This window comes from Cavia porcellus, unplaced genomic scaffold, assembly GCF_034190915.1.
Source record: "Cavia porcellus strain 051 isolate PalLab524CR breed Dunkin Hartley unplaced genomic scaffold, mCavPor4.1 scaffold_19, whole genome shotgun sequence".
Lineage (NCBI taxonomy): Eukaryota > Metazoa > Chordata > Mammalia > Rodentia > Caviidae > Cavia > Cavia porcellus.
In genome coordinates, this window is record NW_026947502.1 from 30770148 (window position 1) to 30790002 (window position 19855).

Here is a 19855-nt window from a genome sequence, read left to right on the forward strand (position 1 = left end):
TAAAAAGTAAACAATCTAGACTCAAAATGGGCTTGTTTCACATCAAAATTTTCAATACTTCCATTCTATTGAGAAAGAAAATCCTTCCTTCCACTTCCATTTCAGATTCTGAAAGCTGACCTTACAGGTCCTGGGAGTCTATCTGGCTTTACTTTTCTCTAGGAGGTGAAGAGTTAAGAGGTTGGAAGGTCTAAGTGCTATTATGCCAAGCTTAGTCATAGAGTTTCTCCCAAAACCAGGTTCTTCTTATACATAGAGCTTATATGAAAAAATTTATCTTGTGTACACAAAGCTTTTTGACCAGAGGGGAGGAAATCAATATATTATCTCCCAAAATCACAAGCAGTCTTGAGTTACTGAAAGTTACGGTGACTCATTAGTTACTTATTGTCTTACTTTTCTTGTTGCTGGGACAAAATATTTGACACCCAAAGTTAGAGGACGAAAGGCTTATTTCAGCTTACAGTTTGTAGAGGTTTCAGTTCATAATCGTCTGATTCCAAGGCAGGGTGGATGGCAGAAGGGCATCGCAAAGGACAAACACTTCATGAGAGGGAGAAGACAGCAAAAGCAAGCAAGAGACAAGCAACAGGCTTTTTACTGTCCCTTACATCTTACCAGGGCAGGCAGCACTCATACCCTCAATCCTAGCACCCTTAATCTGAACACTGAACCATGAATCAATCCCAGCATCACACACTCTAGAAACAGCCACCTATGAAAAGCACCACCTATGACTGCATGAGGATTTGGGAAGACATCTAAATATAAGCCATAACACTTAAAATTTAAGATTCTCTAAGCACAGAAATATAACAAGAATGTCACCGGCGCTCACAGCAGCCATATACTCCTCTGTACTTATCACCGGCTCTATAAAATATAGAATGTACTTATAACTATTAATGTATTCAAGAAGCAGTCTTTCTGTTACCACCTTATTGTGACTATGAGATCAACCACATTCATAAAGAATCCAAAAAGTTTCTGAAAATTCTTATATTAAAAATATTTTCCTCAACATCATTAAAAAGGTCTATTTAAACATTAACTTCTACAGAAGAACCTCAAGAGGGAAAATACAAACAAAACGCCTTCTACTAGTACAAGTCAGAAATCTGGTCTCTGCAGAGCTGCTTTTTCTTTTAAAATACTATACAGTGATTCCTCAAAAGTGATAGACTCACAAATTTCTTAACCACTGAACAGTTTAACCTGAGCATCATGGGCAGCATGTTTGTTTACATACTGACTATCCTAAGTACCACTCAGGCAGGTGTCATTTCAATCATGTGATTCTTGTTTGTAGGCCATACATTTGTACATCTGCTGATTTGTAGTGTATCAACTACATTTTGCATACTTTTTTATTTAGAATACTGTATTTGCCTTTGATGTTTTTCTAGTGAAATCTAATAATAACTGCTGGTGATTTTCTTTTATTAATTCATATTTATTTTATTTGTAGAAAATAACATAATTTTGTGCTACAATCTATAAAAACTCTTATTGCAAGTACATTAGATATAATTTTTATACTTCCTCAGAAGTAAGTAATATTTTTTTATAATATAAAACGGACACATTTGGGTCATGGAGACTGAATAAGATGGAAGTGCCAAAAGATCTGCAAGAGAAAAAACTGAAAAAGAGAGAAATGTTAACACACCAGACAAAGAAAGTCTGTGCTATGAAATGGAAAGACAGGGCTGGAGATTTAGCTCAGTGGCATAAGCGCCTGCTTTGCAAGTGCATGGTCGTAAGTTCAATCCCCGGTACTGATAAAAAAAGAAATGGAAAGACAAAAAAGATGTCTTCCTTCCTGTCAACTATTTATAATACAGAAATGATAAAACTTGAAAGGAAAAAATGAAACTGAAAGAATTTCAATAGTGGTCAATGATTATAATTCCACAGCTGGTGTTGACAGAGTTGACTAACATTTAATAAGCTATCAAATAGTGAAGGAAAATATTTTAACAAAATATTTATGTACTTTCTGGACCAAAAAAAATATGGTGCTCACTTGTTATTTATTCAAAACAATGGGGTTTAAAAAGTTATTTACAATTTATATTAGGTATAATAGACCAAATAATTGAAAAATATGGGGTAGCAAAAATGCCAACCAGGACATCCATCACTGACATCACCATTTAGTTAGGTAGGGAGATAATTTATTGAAATTATACCACCCACAGAACAAAAGAAAAGACCAACATAACAGTGTAAAGTGTGTTGTTCAAATAAAGACAATGTTGCAAAAAGAGTTCAGAAAGACTCAATACTACTGTGCAGATTATAATGATTATATTGTGTATTGAATGTTTAAAATATACCATACATAGAAAAATTATTGAATAAATTTGGTAAAATTCTCATTTTTATATTTCCTGTTATCTTATAAAAATTAATGAAAAAATATGTGATTGTTGATGACCTTGTGTTTAATAACTGACTGGTGACACCAGGATCAGTCTTTACCTTCTTGCCTCGAAAGAAACCTCATCTCAAGAAACAAACCTAGTGAAAACAATACCGTGTTTCAAAAATTACCAAACCCTCTAGCCTGCCTCCATCCAGTGTATATGTAGCTAGACATTTGTTTAGAACTTTCGCCTTACTATAGTACTCAACACAATTAATTTATAACTTACTGACTAAACTCATTGCTTGACTCTGAGTAACTTTTATGAACTCTTCAAAGGACAGAATCCAGCTAACCATGTAAAAGTCTAAGGGAAACTTTCAGATATGGTATTGAAAAAAAACATTTTTTCAAAGAAAAGAATAAATTGATTACTATGGGAAGTCAAACCAAGAGGGACTACAGTTCTGCCATGATTAGCCAGGACTAGTAAACTATTCTTACTAAATAGCCACAATATGTGTAAAGCAGTAAAATAACTATTTCCACATGCATACTTTTACTTATGCTATTATGTATTTTATATTCTTTACCTAATTTAATCTGAGCAACCCAGTAAAATAAGTAATTACATATCCATTTTACATATGAAGAGCTGAAATTCAGAAGAGTTCTTTTGTGATGCTCTAATGCCAAGGAATCTACCTTGACATTTATCAAACCACATTATAATTATCTACTTAGGTGTCAGTCTTCTTCCTTTACAGAACCATGTGAGGGCAGGGACTGTGTTATCTTGGCATCCTAAAACTACAGATAGCACCAAGTATACAAATTATAAATATCTGCCTAATAAATGGATAAAACATTTGCCCAACATTACAAAGTAGAAGACTGGGATTCAAAGCCATGTCTTTTAATTCCAGTGGGCAAGTACACTACATTATGCCGTGCCATCTCCTAAGAAACAGTATTTTAAGACAAGTGACAATCCTCTTCAGACTCCATGAGTAAGGGCACACAGCCTTTTATGATACTACTTTCATACACATAAAATATTCATTTCTACCTTTCCAATAAATGACTTATAAGTAGTAAGTAGTTATTACTCAGGACTTAAATATACAATACTTCTAACTTAAAGGAAATTTGTAAGAGTACTTAAAAGAGACATCTACAGTGAACAATGATGAAAAGAGGACACCTATGTAGAAAATTCCACCTATCTGATGTGCAATAGTATAGACATGCACACTATAAATTCTAAATAGGGTTCATGTTCTTTCACTCAACAAAGAATAATATCCTTTGCAATCATGGATGGTAAGAAATCAGTCTAATTAACTAAAGCCTTTAGGGTTTCTTCATACATTAGAATGACTGTGTTAATAATACTTTGTCCTCACAATGCCATTGAGAAGGCCCTGATCCTTCTCTAGGAAAAAGGACCCAAAAGCCATTTTGACATTATCTAGCAGGATCCGTCCTCAGTGGCTTTACTGCAGGGAGTGTCATCATCTTTCCTACCACCACTGGCATCAGGAAATCCTAGTCTGTTGGTTGTGAAGGATGAGGCTCCAGGAAATCAGGGAGTATGCATGACTGCTCAAAGCAGAACTTCAACCCAGTTACCTGCAGTGCAGAGACTAGAGAGGGGACCTAACTTCTACTGCAAAAATTGTTTTCAGAAAACCTAAAGTATAAAAAGGAGTACATAAGTTTCAGGTGCTCAGATAAGATAATAAACACAAATATACCAAAATCTTATTTCAAACAGAAAAAGCTGTTTAACTCTTAAACAGTTTAAACACTTTAAAAGAATTTCTAAGCGCCTGCCTTGCAAGCGCACAGTTGTGAGTTCGATCCCTGGTACCGATAAAAAAAAAAGAAAAGAAAAAAAAAGAATTTCTGATATTTAAATTGTTTTGTTAGCCTAAACATAAAAATACACACGAATATCTTAATCAGGAGCGTGAACTTCTACCAATCAGTTTTATGGCTGTTGCCAGACATGGGGAGTTAGTTAGGAAAGATAATGATACAAATAGGGATCTGCCTGTTTTAACTTGGTTTTGTATTTAACATTTAGAAATCAGAGCTGAAAATTATGTTTGTTACATAATGATTTTTCCCCAAGTCTAAATCTCTGTTACTTATCAGTATTTAATGGAAAATGTCTTAGAAATACAGAAACAAATCTAAGTTCAACTCTATTTCTACCGCTAGTAGCAGTATGAATTATTACAAATTCGCCAGGTATAGTGGCTGATGCCTGTAATCCCAGCACTCGGGAGGCTGAGACAGGAGGATCGTTGTGAATTCAAGACCAGCCTCGGCTACAAAGTGAGCTCAAGGCCAGCCTGAACTGCATAGCGAGACCCTGTCTCAAAAAGACAAATAAAAAAAAGAATTATTACAAATTACTTCAATGTCCTCAGCCTCTGTTTCGCCATCTGTAGTAGAAATAATGATGCATATTAAGGTCAGTGCTGAACTGACCTTAACTATAAAAATTTCTCCCCAAGTGTCCCCAAAGCTAAAATCCTAAGCCATGTAAATCTTTTCAGCCAAGGTCAACACTGCATTTGAGAAGACAACCACCAGAAAAAAATGACTGAGAAAAATTATAATGGAAAATATTCACCTCTTTTTTCCCCATTATTATTTGTACTTCATCCCGAGTCTCCCCGCCACCTGAAGAGTCTTCTCTTTCAAGATCAAAAGTTTCAGGGGAACTTAACTGTGTCTCTGTAATTTCAGAAAATTAAAATATCATTAATTTTCATTTTGGGTTTCCATAATTTAAAAAAATTCTACTTTCCCCTCTAGTTGAGAGTTCTGATAGTGCTGCAAATGATAATGCTGCAATAACAATGTAGGTCTACTCAGCCTTTTTTTTTTTTTTTTTTTTTGGTACCAGAAATTGAACTCAAGGCCTCATGCTTGCCAGGAAGGTGCTATGCTATGGAGCTGTATAGGACTGGTGCTGTTTCTTCTTAAAGCACTACAGAGTTCACCACATAATTGCTTGAGTTTTTACAAATATAAACCATTTTTACATGGTACCATTTATACCATGTCACTATCACCGTAGTAACAATAAAGAAGAAATAATTTCTTGCAACTCAGAAAGTTTTTCTTGAACACTTTAGCCGCCAATCATTTGTTTTATTTTGTTTCGTTTTTTAAAATTTTATATAAAAGGAAAAAGAGAAAAGACAAAACCAAACAAAACAGTGTAAGGGTACAAGTAATACACAACTACCAAAAAAAAAAAAAAAACCAGTAAGAAATCACCAGTTAATAGATTACACAGTATCATCTTAGAGATAGTTGCTCAAGTCACAGGATCAAAGCATACAAAGTGGACAAACAGCGAGACTGCAAACAGTTGTGTTCAATGATCCAACCAAAAACGTTAATACGGTCAGCTATTTAACACCCCTAAACACACTTGCTGTTGTATCCTTTAGAGCACTTTTTTTTCCCTCTCTTTTTTACAACAAAATTTACACATTTTGGGTTTTATTACTCCATAGTTCTTATTACTTTTTTTTGGAAGACAATAAAGTCAAATATGACAAAACAAAGCTGTCAGTCAAAACCAAGGATAGACATAGTACATGATGTAAAAACAGAGTACAAGGTTATCAACAATGTGCCTCTTGCTTCCTTAAAAAGAATTGTCTATCTCATTAGGTATTATAAACTTGAACAAGGGGCTGGAGATTTAGCTCAGCGGCACAAGCACCTGCCTTGCAAGCAGGCAGTCATGAGTTCGATCCCCGGTACCGATAAAAAGGAAAAAGACAAATAAATAAATAAATAAATAAAGTTGAACAAAACAGTAGAGAACAAGACCAATAAAACCTAAACCTTGTAAACATTACAAGACTTCAAAAGAAGATAATAGTCAAACCAGAATGGGCATCATAGTGAATCTTATTGCCTTCAAAGTAGTTGCCTATACCCTCAAACTTGATACTATCATTCAGAACGGAACAGAGTCTAATCAGTCAAAACAAGATAGTGGGAGTATTACAGGACTTCAAATCAAGTTAATAGGAAATCAAAAAAGTTACTATAATATATCCTGCTAATTTTTTTGATTTTTCCCCTTAATTAAAAAATCATAAAAAATAACTGATTTTTTTTAATGAATAAGGGAGAGATTGAGATAGAAGAGGACATAACAACATAACAATGCAGGTCAAAGCATGACAGTTTCAGCAACCTAGTGCTTCACCACCAAATAACCTGACTTAATAGTAGTTACCATAGTGTCCTTTTCCTTGAAATATTTGAATATAACTTCATATACTATAGCATCAAATATATCAAGTCAGTGTAAAACCATTCAAGTGGATGAAAGCATTGTAGGGTAATTAGAACCAGCTAACAGAAAACGAACAATGGTTTCTATATTATCTCTTTGCCTATAACAATTTTTGTTTATACTATCACATATAATAAAATCCAGCAAGATACATCATTATAAAACCAATGGAGACAGGCTGGGGATTTAGCTCAGCAGCATAAGCGCCTGCCTTGCAAGCAGGCAGTCGTGAGTTCGATCCCTGGTACCGATAAAAACGAAAAAGACCAAAAAAAAAAAAAAAAAAAACCAATGGAGACAGAAGAATCAATAGTTTGGTGGGGCTTCAAAACAAGATGATAGTAAATCAGCACTAGCTATTATGATGACTTGTTTTCTTCAAAATAGCTGTTCATTTCATCACAGGCAATAATATCAAGCAGCCAGAATAAAGCCTTTCCAATTAATAAGCGAAAACTTTATAAGGCTTCAAGGCCACATAATGGGGAATCATGATTACCACACACTTTTATATATTTGAATCATTTCTTACATTGGGGAAACTATTCGGTATTCACACATGCAAGATTGATTTATTTCACTTATGAGTATGGTCTCAAGCTGCGCCCATTTATTGATAAATATCTCAATGTGATCCTTCTTTATAGCTGAGTAGTACTCCATTGTATAGAAATACCACAACTTTTTTATCCATTCCTCAGTTGATGGACACTTGGGTTGTTTCCAAGATCTGGGGATTACAAATCGTGTTGCTATAAACATAGGTGCACATATATCACTGTGTTTATGATGCTTTCAATTCTTCTGGGAATATGCCTAGAAGTGGAATAGCTGGAACAAATGGGGCTTCCAATCCCAGCTTTTTGAGAAATCTCCAGACTGACCTCCACAAAGGTTGTACCAGTCTATACTCCCACCAACAGTGTAGGAGAGTTCCTTTTTCCCCACAGCCTCTCCAGCCTTTGTTGGTGGTGGTTTTCTTGATCTTGGCCATTCTTTCAGGAGTGAGATGGAATCTCACTGTGGTTTTAATTTGCATTTCTCTAATCTCAATGATGATGAACATTTTTTCATGTATTTGTCATTTGTATTTCTTCATCTGAGAAGTGCATATTCATCTCAGATGCCCATTTTTGGATTGGATCTTTGAATTTTGGGGGTCTGAGGTTTTTTTACTTCTTTATATGTTTTAGACAAAAGTCCCTTGTCTGAGGGAGAGTTCACTAAGATCTTTTCCCAGTTTGTGGGTTTTCTTTTCACTATGCTGGAGATTTCTTTTGACATGCAGAAACTTTTTAATAAGAGGTGGTCCCAGTTATTGATTCTGGGAAATATTTCCCGTGCGGTTTGAGTCCTGTTCATGAATTCTCTACCTACTCCTATGTCTTCAAGGTTTCTACCCAATTTATCTTCCAATAGATTTAGTGTTTCTGTTTTAATATTCAGATCTTTGATCCATTTAGATTTTAATTTAGTACATGGTGATAGGCATGGGTCTAGTTTTAATTTTCGGCAAATGGAGAGCCAGTTTTTCCAACACCATTTTATTAAAGAGACTGTTGTTCTTCCAGTGAACCTGCTTGGCTCCTTTATCAAAGATAAGATGGTTGAGTGTGATTGTACTTGTGGTTGTATCTTCTAATCTATTCCATTGATCTTTGGCTCTGTTTTGATTCCAGTTCCATGTTGATTTTACTACTGTTGCTTTGTAGTATAACTTCAAGTCAGGGATTGTGATGTCTCCTGCCTTGCCTTTGAGCAGCCAATCATTCGAATCTACTTTATGCTCCTATAGTTTTACCTTTTACTTATTTATTTATTTTGGAGACATGGTCTTGCTTTGTAGTCCAGACTGGCCTCAAACTCATAGCAATCCTTCTGCCTCAGCCTCCCCAGTACTGGATTAAAGGTGTGCACCACCACATTCATCCAGTTTTATCTTTTCTTTAATGTCATCTCAATGTAATTGCACAGTGTATAGTCTTTGGTGTCCATATTCTTTCACTTTACAGATGTCATATTATCACATATTATTATATGTCATTCATATTATCAAATATATCAGTGGTTCATTTCTTTACACAAATAAGTAGTTCTCTATGATATGGATATAACATAGTTTTGTTTATCTGGTCATCAGCTGATCTAGTTGGCTTATTTCCCTGTTAGTTCTAGTTTCAAAATACATTAGTTTTGACAGAAAATAAAAACCTGCCAAAGTTAATGCTAAGGTTAAAGGGATGTTTTTAGGGAAAACAGAAACTAGGAACAGAAATAGATGTGTATTCTACACAAAGATATACTTTTTTTTTTTTTTTTAAAGATACAGTCTAACTGCATAGCCCAGGCCAGCCTCAAACTTGTAGTGATCCTCTGCCTCAGCCTCCCAAATGTTAGGATTACAGGTGTACACCATGCCCAACTTCTTCAGTATATTCTTTAAGCAGCATTACTAATTCCAAATTAATTCAACAAATATTGTATTAATTAAACAAGGCCCAAGCATTGTTCTGGCTACTGTTAATTTGGAGATATCAAATGGAGGAATTCTGTAGTCTAGTTTAGGGACCAACAAGTTATGGCCAAATCCAGCTAGCTGTCTGTTTTGTAAATAAGGTTCTACTATAACACAGTCACTTTCATTGTTTGTGGCTGCTTTTGTACTAAAATGGCAGAGATGAGTAGTTTCAAGAAACTATAACCCCAAAAGCCTAAAATACTTATTAGTCTTTTATTTGAAAGTTTAGGGGATAAGGGTTGAAAGTGGAGGGAAATAAATGAAAAAAAAATCTTTTAAAATTTGCTAACCTCTGCTCTAAGGACCTATTCCTTAATATAATAAATAAATAGTAATTATATTTCAACAATAAATCTAGAAAAGAAATGTTACAAAACTAAATGTTTGTGTCTCTCTTCCAAACTTCCAAACTTGAAATTATATGATAGCATTAGGAAGTGGGCTTTTCAGGAGAAATTTGGTCATAAAGATGGAGACCTCAAGAATGTAATTAGAATCCTTATAAAACAGACCCAGAAAAACTGTCTTGCCATCTTTCTATCATGTGAGGACCAGAGAAAAGGTACCATCTATGAACCAGGAAGGGGGTTCTCACCAGACACTGAATCTGCTGCTGCTCTGATCTTGGATTCCCCAGTCTCTAGAACTGTGAGAAATAAATTTCTGTTGTTTACAAGCCACAGTCTATGGTACATTGTATTGCAGCCGAACTAATATAAGATACTTATCTGAGAAGGCAAACCCTGTAAGTTCTGCTGTTTGACCCTGTATCTACTACATCTTTATCTGGTACTTTTGTGCTTCACAAAAACAATGAATGGAGTTCAGCAGGGCTTGGGCCTGCCTGCACCAACTTTCTGGCGGCTGTGCTTGGCCAGCTCCAGGGATTTGGATCTGCCTGAGCCCTGGGAGGAAGTTTAAGATCTTTGTTCCCACTGGCCAGGGAACTTTGCAGCTTCCTGCCACACTGGACCAGCTCAGCAAGGCTTGAGCCTACCTGCCCCACCCCCAGTTACCCTATCTCAATCCGGGGAGCTGGGTGGCCAGAATCCCAGAAGCTGAGAACATAGAAGATTTCTATGAAGGCCCAGGGGAAACCTTGGAGTAACACTTGAAACACGGAAATGTGGGAAAATGACAAAACGAAAGACCAAAATACAATCTCAAGTCTCCAGTCCATTCCAAGAAACCTTAGGAGCTATGTACATAGAAGAAAACATATGTCATATACCTGAAATAACTGAAATAATAGCAACTGAAATAAAGAAGCAACTCCGGGAAGCTTTAAAGGAATTCAAACTCAAAATAATCTCCCAGGTAAAAGAAGAAAAGATAAAAGAAATGAAAGAGATGCTGAACATATCTAAAGAAGACACAGTTAAAAAATTGGAGGAACTAAACAAAAAGATAGAATCCCTGGATGAACAATATAAGAAACAAACAGAATACATGAAGCAGGTACAAAGAGATATACAGGAAATCAAAAATTCCATTGAAAGTTGTAAAAACTGCCAATGAAAGTGAAGATAGAATTTAGACCTTGAAAACAAGATTGCAGCTAGTGAACAGGAAGGGAAAGATCTTTTAAAAATAACAAGGAATCAGGAAATAACAATTCAACAGCTGCAAGATGATACAAAGAAAAACAACGTAAGATTGATAGGGATAAATAAAAAAGAAGGGGACAACATAAAAGATGTCAAGAGGATATTTAGAGAAGTAATAGCTGAAAATTTCCCTGATATGAGGATCAGTGAAGCCTATAGAACTCCAAATAGCCATAACCAAAATAAAACTACACCCGGACATATAATAATCACCATCCCAGAAATCCAACTTAAGAATAAAATATTAAAAGCCTTCAGAGAGAAAAGACAGATCATCTATAAAGGAAAACCTATCAGAATCACAGCAGACTTCTCAGCACAAACAATAAAGTCAAGAAGAGCATGGAGTGAAGTATTTCAGATCCTAAAGAAAAATGATTTCCAACCTAGACTGATGTACCCTGTAAAACTGTCCTTCAAAATGGATGGAGAAATAAGATTCTTCCATGACAAAGATCAGCTGAAGAACTTCATGATCACCAAGTCAACCCTGCAAAGAATACTAAAAGACAGTTTAGATACACTTAGGAAAAAACCATAAGCAAAGCAAACAATTAAACGGAACAGAAAGATAAAGATGCAATAGCAGAAAGATAACATGTCAACAATAAACCAACATATAGCAGTTATAACCATTAATGTAAATGGTCTCAATGCATCAATTAAAAGAAACAGACTGGCAGAATGGATCAAGAAACAACATCCAACCATATGCTGTTTATAAGAAACCCATCTAACACAAACGGATACTCACAGACTGAAAGTCAAAGGATGGAGAACAATACTTCATGCAACAGAAACCCCAAAAAAAGCAGGGGTAGCTTTATGTTTGCAGACAAGGTGAACTTCAAACCAAGAATGATCAGAAGAGATAAAGAAGTTTATTACATACTAGTAAGGGGAAAACTTCAAGAGGAAGAGATAACAATCTTAAATATATATGCACCAAATTCCAGAGCACCCAGTTATATAAAGTAAGTATTAATAGAAATGAAAAACCAAATTAGCAATAACACAATTGTAACAGGAGACCTTAACACACCATTGACACTAAGGGACAGATCAACCAGACAGAAAATTAGCAAAGAAATAACAGAACTGAATCACACCTGTGAACAAATGGACTTCATAGACATATATAGAGTGTTCCATCCAACAACATCAGAATACACATTCTTCTCAGCAGTACATGGGTCATTCCCTAAAATAGGCCATATCCTAGCCCACAGAACATATTTAAATAAATGCAAAAGAGTTGAAATTATCCCATGCATATTATTGGATCATAGCACCATGAAACTAGAAATTAATTGATAAAAGACACTGCAAAATTCCCACAAACACATGGAAACTGAATAACACACTCTTGACTAATCATTGAGTCACAGGAGAAATTAAAGAAGAAATTAAACAATGCCTACAAGCAAACAAAAATACAAATACAACTTACCGGAATCTGTGGGATACAATGAAAGCTGTCCTCAGAGGAAAATTTATTGCACTGAGTTCCCACATCAGGAAAACAGAACAAATACAAATAAATAACCTGATGTTCCACCTCAAACATCTAGAAAAAGAAGAGCAAGTCAAGCCCAAAGCCAAAAGAAGGAAGGAAATTATAAAAATGAGAGCAGAAATTAATGCAATAGAAACTAAGAAAACAATCCAAAGAATCAATGAATCAAATAGTTGATTCTTTGAAACAATAAAAAAAATTGTTAAGCCCCTAGTCAACCTTATTTAAAAAAGGGAAGAAAAAGCTCAAATTCATGCGATAAGGAATGAAAAAGGTGAAATCACTACAGACTCTTTAGAAATACAGAAGATCATCAACACCTATTTCGAAAACCTCTACTCTCATAGTATGATAATACAGAAGAGATTGACAGATTCCTAGAAACATTTGAAGTACCAAAGCTAGATCAAGAGGATGCAAAACTGTTGAATAACCCAATTTCTATTAATGAAATTGAAAATGTAATTAAGTCCTTACCTACAAAGAAGAGCCCAGGCCCAGACAGATTCACTGCAGCATTCTACAAAAAATACAAAGAAGACCTAATGCCAACACTCCTCAAATACTTCAATGAAATTGAAAGGGAAGCAGTCTTTCCTAAGTCATTCCTGGAAGCAAATATTACTCTAGTAACAAAACCTAAGAAAGACCCCACTAAAAAACAGAACTATAGGCCAATCTCCCTAATGAACACAGACGCAAAAATCCTCAATAAAATAATGACAAATAGGATACAGCAAATCATCAAGAAGATTATACACCATGACCAAATGGGATTCATCCCAGGCATGCAGGGATGGTTCAACACACATAAATCAATAAATGTAATATACCATATCAATAAAGCCAAAAGTAAAAATCACATGATCATTTCTATAGATGCAGAAAAAGCTTTTGAGGGGCTGGGGATTTAGCTCAGCGGTGTAAGCACCTGCCTTGCAAGCAGGTGGTTGTGAGTTCGATCCCTGGTACCGATAAAAATGAAAAAGACAAAAAAAAAAAAAAAAAAAAAAAAAAAAAAAAAGAAAGAAAGAAAAAGCTTTTGATAAGGTCCAACATTCATTCATGATAAGAACCTTACAGAAAATTGGAATAGATGGTCTTTACCTCAATATGATAAAGGCCATCTATGACAAATCAACAGCCAGTATCATTACTGAATGGCCAAAAACTAAAGGCCTTTATCTTAAAATCAGGCACAAGACAAGGATGTCCCTTATTCCTGCTCCTATTGAATATACTACTGAAAATACTAGCCGGAGCAATTAGACAAGAGAGAGAAATAAAAGGGGTAAAGATAGGAAAAGAAGAAGTTAAATTATCATTATTTGTGGATGGACATGATACTCTACATAATAAAGACCCCCAAAACACCATTGAAAGACTCCTAGATATAATAAATAAATTCAGCAATGTAGCTGGATACAAAATCAATACTCAAAAATCAATAGCATTTCTATACAATAACAGCAAAATCACAGAGAGAGAAATAAGAGAAGCCACACCCTTCACACTAACAACCAAAAAATGAAATACTTAGGAATTATTCTCACAAAAGAAGGGAAAGATCTATATAAGGAAAATTATAATACACTGAAAAAAGAAATTGAAGACAATCTCAGAAAAATGGAAAAGACATCCCTTGCTCATGGATAGGAAGAATAAGTACTGTGAAAATGGCCATTCTCCCAAAACTGTTACACAGATTCAATGCAATCCCAATAAAAATACCATCAACATACCTCAATCTAGAGAAATCACTCCTAAAATTCATCTGGAACCAGAAGAGACCTAGAATAACAAAGACAGTCCCAAGCAGCAAAGGCAAGGCAGGAGGCATCACAATCCCTGACTTGAAGTTATACTACACAGCAACTGTAGTAAAATCAGCATGGTACTGGAATCAAAACAGAGCCAAAGATCAATGCAATAGACTAAAAGATACAACCACAACTACAAACACATTCAACCCCTTATCTTTGATGAAGGGGCCAAACATGTTCACTGGAAGAACTACAGTCTCTTTAATAATGGTGTTGGAAAAACTGGCTCTCCATATGCCGAAAACTAAGACTAGACCCATGCCTATCACCATGTACTAAATTAAAATCTAAATGGATCTAACATCTGAATATTAAAACAGAAACACTAAATCTATTGGAAGACAAGTTGGGTGAAAATCTTGAAGACATAGGGGTAGGTAGAGAAATCATGAGCAGGAAGCAAACTGCATGAGAAATACTTCCCAGAATCAACAACTGGGATCATGTCTTATTAAAAAGTTTCTGCATGGGGCTGGGGATTTAGCTCAGTGGCATAAGTGCCTGCCTTGAAAGCAGGCAGTCGTGAGTTCAATCCCTGGTACCGATAAAAATGAAAAAGACACACACAAAAAAAGTTTCTGCGCATCAAAAGAAATCTCTAGCACAGTGAAAAGAAACCTACAAACTGGGAAACAATCTTAGTGAACTGTCCCTCAGACAAAGGACTTCTGTCTAAAACATATAAAGAATTAAAAAAAAAATCAGACCCCCAAAATTCAAGGATCCAATCCAAAAATGGGCATCTGAGATGAATACACAATTCTCAGATGAAGAAATACAAACGGCAAATAACTACATCAAAAAATATTCATCATCATTACTCATTAGAGAAATACAAATGAAAACCACACTGAGATTTCATCTCACTCCTGAAAGAATGGCGAGGATCAAGAAAACTACCAACAACAAACGTAGAGAGGCTGTGGGGAAAAAGGAACTCTCCTGCACTGTTGGTGGAGTGTAGACTGGTATAACCATTATGGAAAACACTCTGGAGATTTCTCAGAAAGCTGGGATTGGAAGTCCTATTCCACTTTTAGGCACAGTCCCAGAAGAACTGAAAACATCGTATCACAGTGATATATGTACACCCATGTTTATAGCAGCACAATTTGTAATAGCCAGATCTTGGAAACAGCCTAAGTGTCCATCAACTGAGGAATGGATTAAAAAGTTGTGGTAGTGTCTCCTGAGATCCACGCCATGTTGGAACTTAGGACTCTGGGAAGCCAAGCCAGCACCTCCCCTCCCTGGTAAGCGGAGGCAGGCTGGCAGACTGCAGCCCTTCCAGGGGGAGAACTAGCAGTGTCTCCTGAAATCCACGCCATGTTGTAACTGAGGACGCAGTGAAAACAAATGACCATTCTCCCTCCCTGCTTAGCAATAGTGAACCTACGGCTACATGGCCTAGAGTCAAATATCCCACTTCCCCTATCCTCCTTCTCCTCCCCCTCCCCGTCCATTAGCAAGTGGGAACCAGAAATCTGAGCATCTCCTGGGAGGTTGACCATAGCAAATAAGGGGGACTTCCTTCTACCATTTCTTTGAAGGCAAATATTTTTATTACTGTTATGCTCTTTTCTGATTAGTGGTACTGCTCTATTCAATATTCTGTTTTGATAAGTTCTATAGTGTTCTATATTTCACCTCATTTTGATATACGGGATTGAAAGAACAACTATTATAAAGATAACAAAATATACTGTGATACCTATTACTGTTATCCTGGTAACCTGCTGTGAAGTTCTGTACCAATTTCACTGTACGATCTTAGTTGGCTTTATTCTGACTTATTCTGTTGTATACTTTCAAAATAAAAATTTTTAAAAAAAAGTTGTGGTATTTTTACACAATGGAGTACTACTCAGCTATAAAGAATGATCACATTGAGATATTTATAAATAAATGGATGCAGCTTGAGACCATACTCATAAGCAAAATAAATCAAACTCACATGTATAAACCGAATAGTTTCCCTAGTGTAAGAAATGGTAAGAATACATAAAAGTATATGGTAATCATGATTCCCCATTGTATTGCTTTGAAGCCTTATAATGTTTTCATTCATTAAGTGGAATGGTTTTATTCTGGATTGTTTGATTTTATTGTCTATGATGGTATGAACAGCTATTCTGAAGAAAACAAGATATTATAATAGCTAGTGATGATTTAATATCATCATTTTTTGAAGTCCCACCAAGCTTATGTTCTTCTGTCTCTATCGGTTTTACCATGTTGTATCTTACTGGATTTTATTATATGTGATCGTATAAACAAAATTTTTTATAGACAAGGAGATAATATAGTAACCATTGTTCCTTTTCTGTTAGTTGTCCCTGAATACCTTGTAATACTTTTATTCTCTTGAATGGTTTTACACTGTCTTTTTATGTTTGATACTATAGTATATCAAGGTATTCTCAAATATTTCAAGGAAAGAGACACTATAGAAGCTACTGTTATGTCAAATTGTCTTGTGGTGAAACACTGTGTTGCTTAAATGTTCTGACCTGTGTTGCTATGCTTCTTTTATATTAATCTTTTTTTTAAATAAATAAAAAAAACAACGAATGGCCAATGTTGGGCAAATAAACTAACAGAAGTTTCTAAAGTATCTTCTGAATCATTAAAGAAGTTTTAAATAAAATTCTTCGATTATTAACTGTATTTTAATATATCACTATTTTTTTTGAAAATGAAAGACATTGATTTCAATTTTAATTCCTGTAAGGAAAAAAGTTCAGAGTGCATAATCTTCAAAATATCTTTTTTTAAGTTTTCCTAATATTATCAACAAAAGACTTTCAGCTTGTTCAAAATAATAGCTGTTCCCTCCTTGAACTACTGCAACAATAAAACATATTCAGTTAAGTTTTCTGAGAATGGCTGAAGTGTACAACTATAAATACAACTTAACAGGGCACTAGGTCTTGAGAAATATTTCTGGGAGCATGTACAATGTGGGCAGAATATGTCTGTAATCCTACTTTTTCAACAAAACAATTAACAATATAAAATACTATTAATTATGAATATCAGATCTTTGAAACTGTCTGAAATATAAGGTAAAAGGAAACAGACTACCACATTCAACTTGTGCTTCAACTATTTAGAACAATTTTCTTCCAGACAATTTAGGTGTACTGCTGCTCAATTATATATGTAAAGAAACATGGCCATTTTGCTTGGCAAAAGGAGCATTAATATTTTAGAAACTTTTTATAGTCTCATATATTACTGGCTAATGTCAGCAAACAGCTGAACCTAATTCACAGGCTAATAACAGCAAGTCATGATCAAAAAAACTATCCTAACTTCAGTTATTAAGAGTTCTTCTTCCCTGTCTCATTAAGCAGGACATTCAAGATCAATGTATTTGCAGATTTCTTCTACAATATCTAAAGATGATGTTACATGACATCATCCTAAACAGGTAAACTAAGTAATATCCTAGAAAGATAACATAGGTCAGTAGTATATGTCTATAATTCAGCTTCTTCAACGAAGTGAATAGCAATAAAAACACTATAATGGTAAACATGACATGCTTGACACTGTCAGAAATACAAGGCAAAAGGAAACACAGAATACTACCCAAACAGTAAGAGGGTAAAGCTTTGTTTCCACAAGACAGTAAAGCATTCTTGCGTGCCCCTGCCAAAACCAGAGCTCTTGGTAGTGAGGTCTCTTGGTGAATATCATTAGGCAGTAATCCAAAAACATTTCAAATGAATTAAGGAACCACTTCAATAAAAACTAACATAATTACATTTTAGACGTTTATGATAGGCTGCCAAATATTTTAAAATATTTACAGGACTTTCCTAGAATACATATTAACTAAATCTGAGTTTCTGTGGGGGGAAAAAACTGAAATTGAAAGCAAAATAAGAAAACTCTAAGCATCTCTGATTCTGAGACTATATGAGATCTGAAGAAAAAGCCAGATATGACTTATAATAACATCTGTACTACACTTGTTATTTAAACACTATTGGGAAATTCTTCAACCTCACACAAAGGAAGTTTCAGATAAATACAATCAGCACCAGCTTTTAAAATACAAAAAGCATATAAACTAAAACAAATTCCTTAGAAAGCAGTGGTTTGTAACACAAAATAATTCTTCATATTATGCAATAATTCAACTCAAGTTTCCTGGGTATCGTAGGTTCATTAGAAACTAATTTGTAAAAAAAAAAAATTTTTTTGTATGTTTAAATCTAGCTATAGACAACTTTGATTTAGTACTTTTTATACCTAAAGCAGCAATATATCTTTTAATCTCTACAATTAATGAAAAAAATTAAAGAAATTAAAAATAAGTATCTCTGTCTAAGATTAAAAATAAATCACAAAGTCAGATGTGGTGGCACATGCCTGTAATCCCAGCACGCAGGAGACTGAGGCAGGAGGCCCACTGCAAATATGAGACAAGCCTGAGCTACAAAGTGAATTCAAAGTCAGTCTGAACTGCAGAGTGAGACACTGTCTCAAAAAAGACAAAAATGGGTCTGGGGATTTAGCTCAGCGGCATAAGTGCTTGTCTTAAAAGCAGGCAGTCATGAGTTCAATCCCCAGTACCGATTAAAAAAAAAAAAAAAGACAAAAATAAATAAATCATAGAACTCAGCACAAAATTCAATTTTTGGAATGTCTATACACAAAAACACAGCGAATGGCAGTATCAAAACTAATTAGGGGCCAGGCATGGTGGCTCCTGCCTGTAATCCCAGTACTCAGCAGGATTGCCACAAATTCAAGGCCAGCTTAGTGTTCAAGGCCAGCCTGGACTGTGTGGTGAGACCTTGTCTTAAAAAATAAATAAGTAAATAAAAATTAAAAACAACTCAATAAAAGACTCGGAGAAATATTTGCTTAAAAACACAGACTTGAAGATGGACCAATTTTGAGAACACGTAAGCCAAAACATAAAAGTCCTCTGGCTCTGATCATGTAAATTAAATAAAGTTATTCTTGGGCATTTTGTTGCCATGAGGACAATAAAAAGAAAAAATAGCCATGCAAATTTCAAAATTAATTTTCTTTTTTTTTTTTTTTTTTTTTGTCTTTTTTATTTTTGTCGGTACCGGGGATTGAACTCACGACCGCCTGCTTGCAAGGCAGGTACTTATGCCGCTGAGCTAAATCCCCAGCCCCCTTAATTTTCCCTAAAAAAAAAAAAAGAATAGGTTCAGGCCAGGGGTTTAGATCAGTGGCACGAGAACTTGCCTGGCAAATGTGAGGTCATGAGTTCGATCCCTGATACAAAAAAAAAAAAAAAAAAAAAGAAGAAGCTGAACATTAGAGCCAATGTCCACTAAAACAAATATGTATGTATGTATATAAATGACATTTTTGTACATTAATCACACATAAACCATCCGAAGCAGTTTGAATAAAGAAAAATTAAAAGAATGAAAAGGTAGGTTGCTCAGTTTCAAAACTTCAGTAAAATCACAAGGTACTTACCAGGACAAACAGTGATTTCTTCTGCAGAACTCTCTGGCATAAGGAGCAAGCTTTTCTTACTGGTCAAAGTAGCAATGCTGAAAAAGAACCAAACTCCAAGTGAATCCACAATAAATCTAAACACAGTGCCAAAAGCAACGGTGAGTCATTTACAAACCCACAGGTAATCTGATACCTGCTGTCCAACACCACAAAAGCACAACAGGGAACAAGGA

The 19855-nt window shown here is 35.0% G+C and overlaps 1 protein-coding gene across 8 annotated transcripts in view; it reads right to left on the bottom strand.

Annotated features, from left to right (window-relative positions):
• The window catches only part of Uimc1 (ubiquitin interaction motif containing 1), a 135030-nt gene that overhangs the window by 37514 nt on the left and 77661 nt on the right, over positions 1 to 19855 (bottom strand). For all 8 annotated transcript variants that reach the window (XR_010041121.1, XM_063230835.1, XM_013156136.3 and 5 more), the window contains 2 exons: positions 19641 to 19717; positions 5013 to 5116 (listed from right to left, as the gene is read on the bottom strand). Coding sequence is in view for 7 of the 8 variants with exons in the window: in XM_063230835.1 (XP_063086905.1) it covers positions 5013 to 5116; positions 19641 to 19717 (181 nt within the window). In the remaining variant the exon portion in view is untranslated. The remainder of the gene's footprint in view (positions 1 to 5012; positions 5117 to 19640; positions 19718 to 19855) is intronic.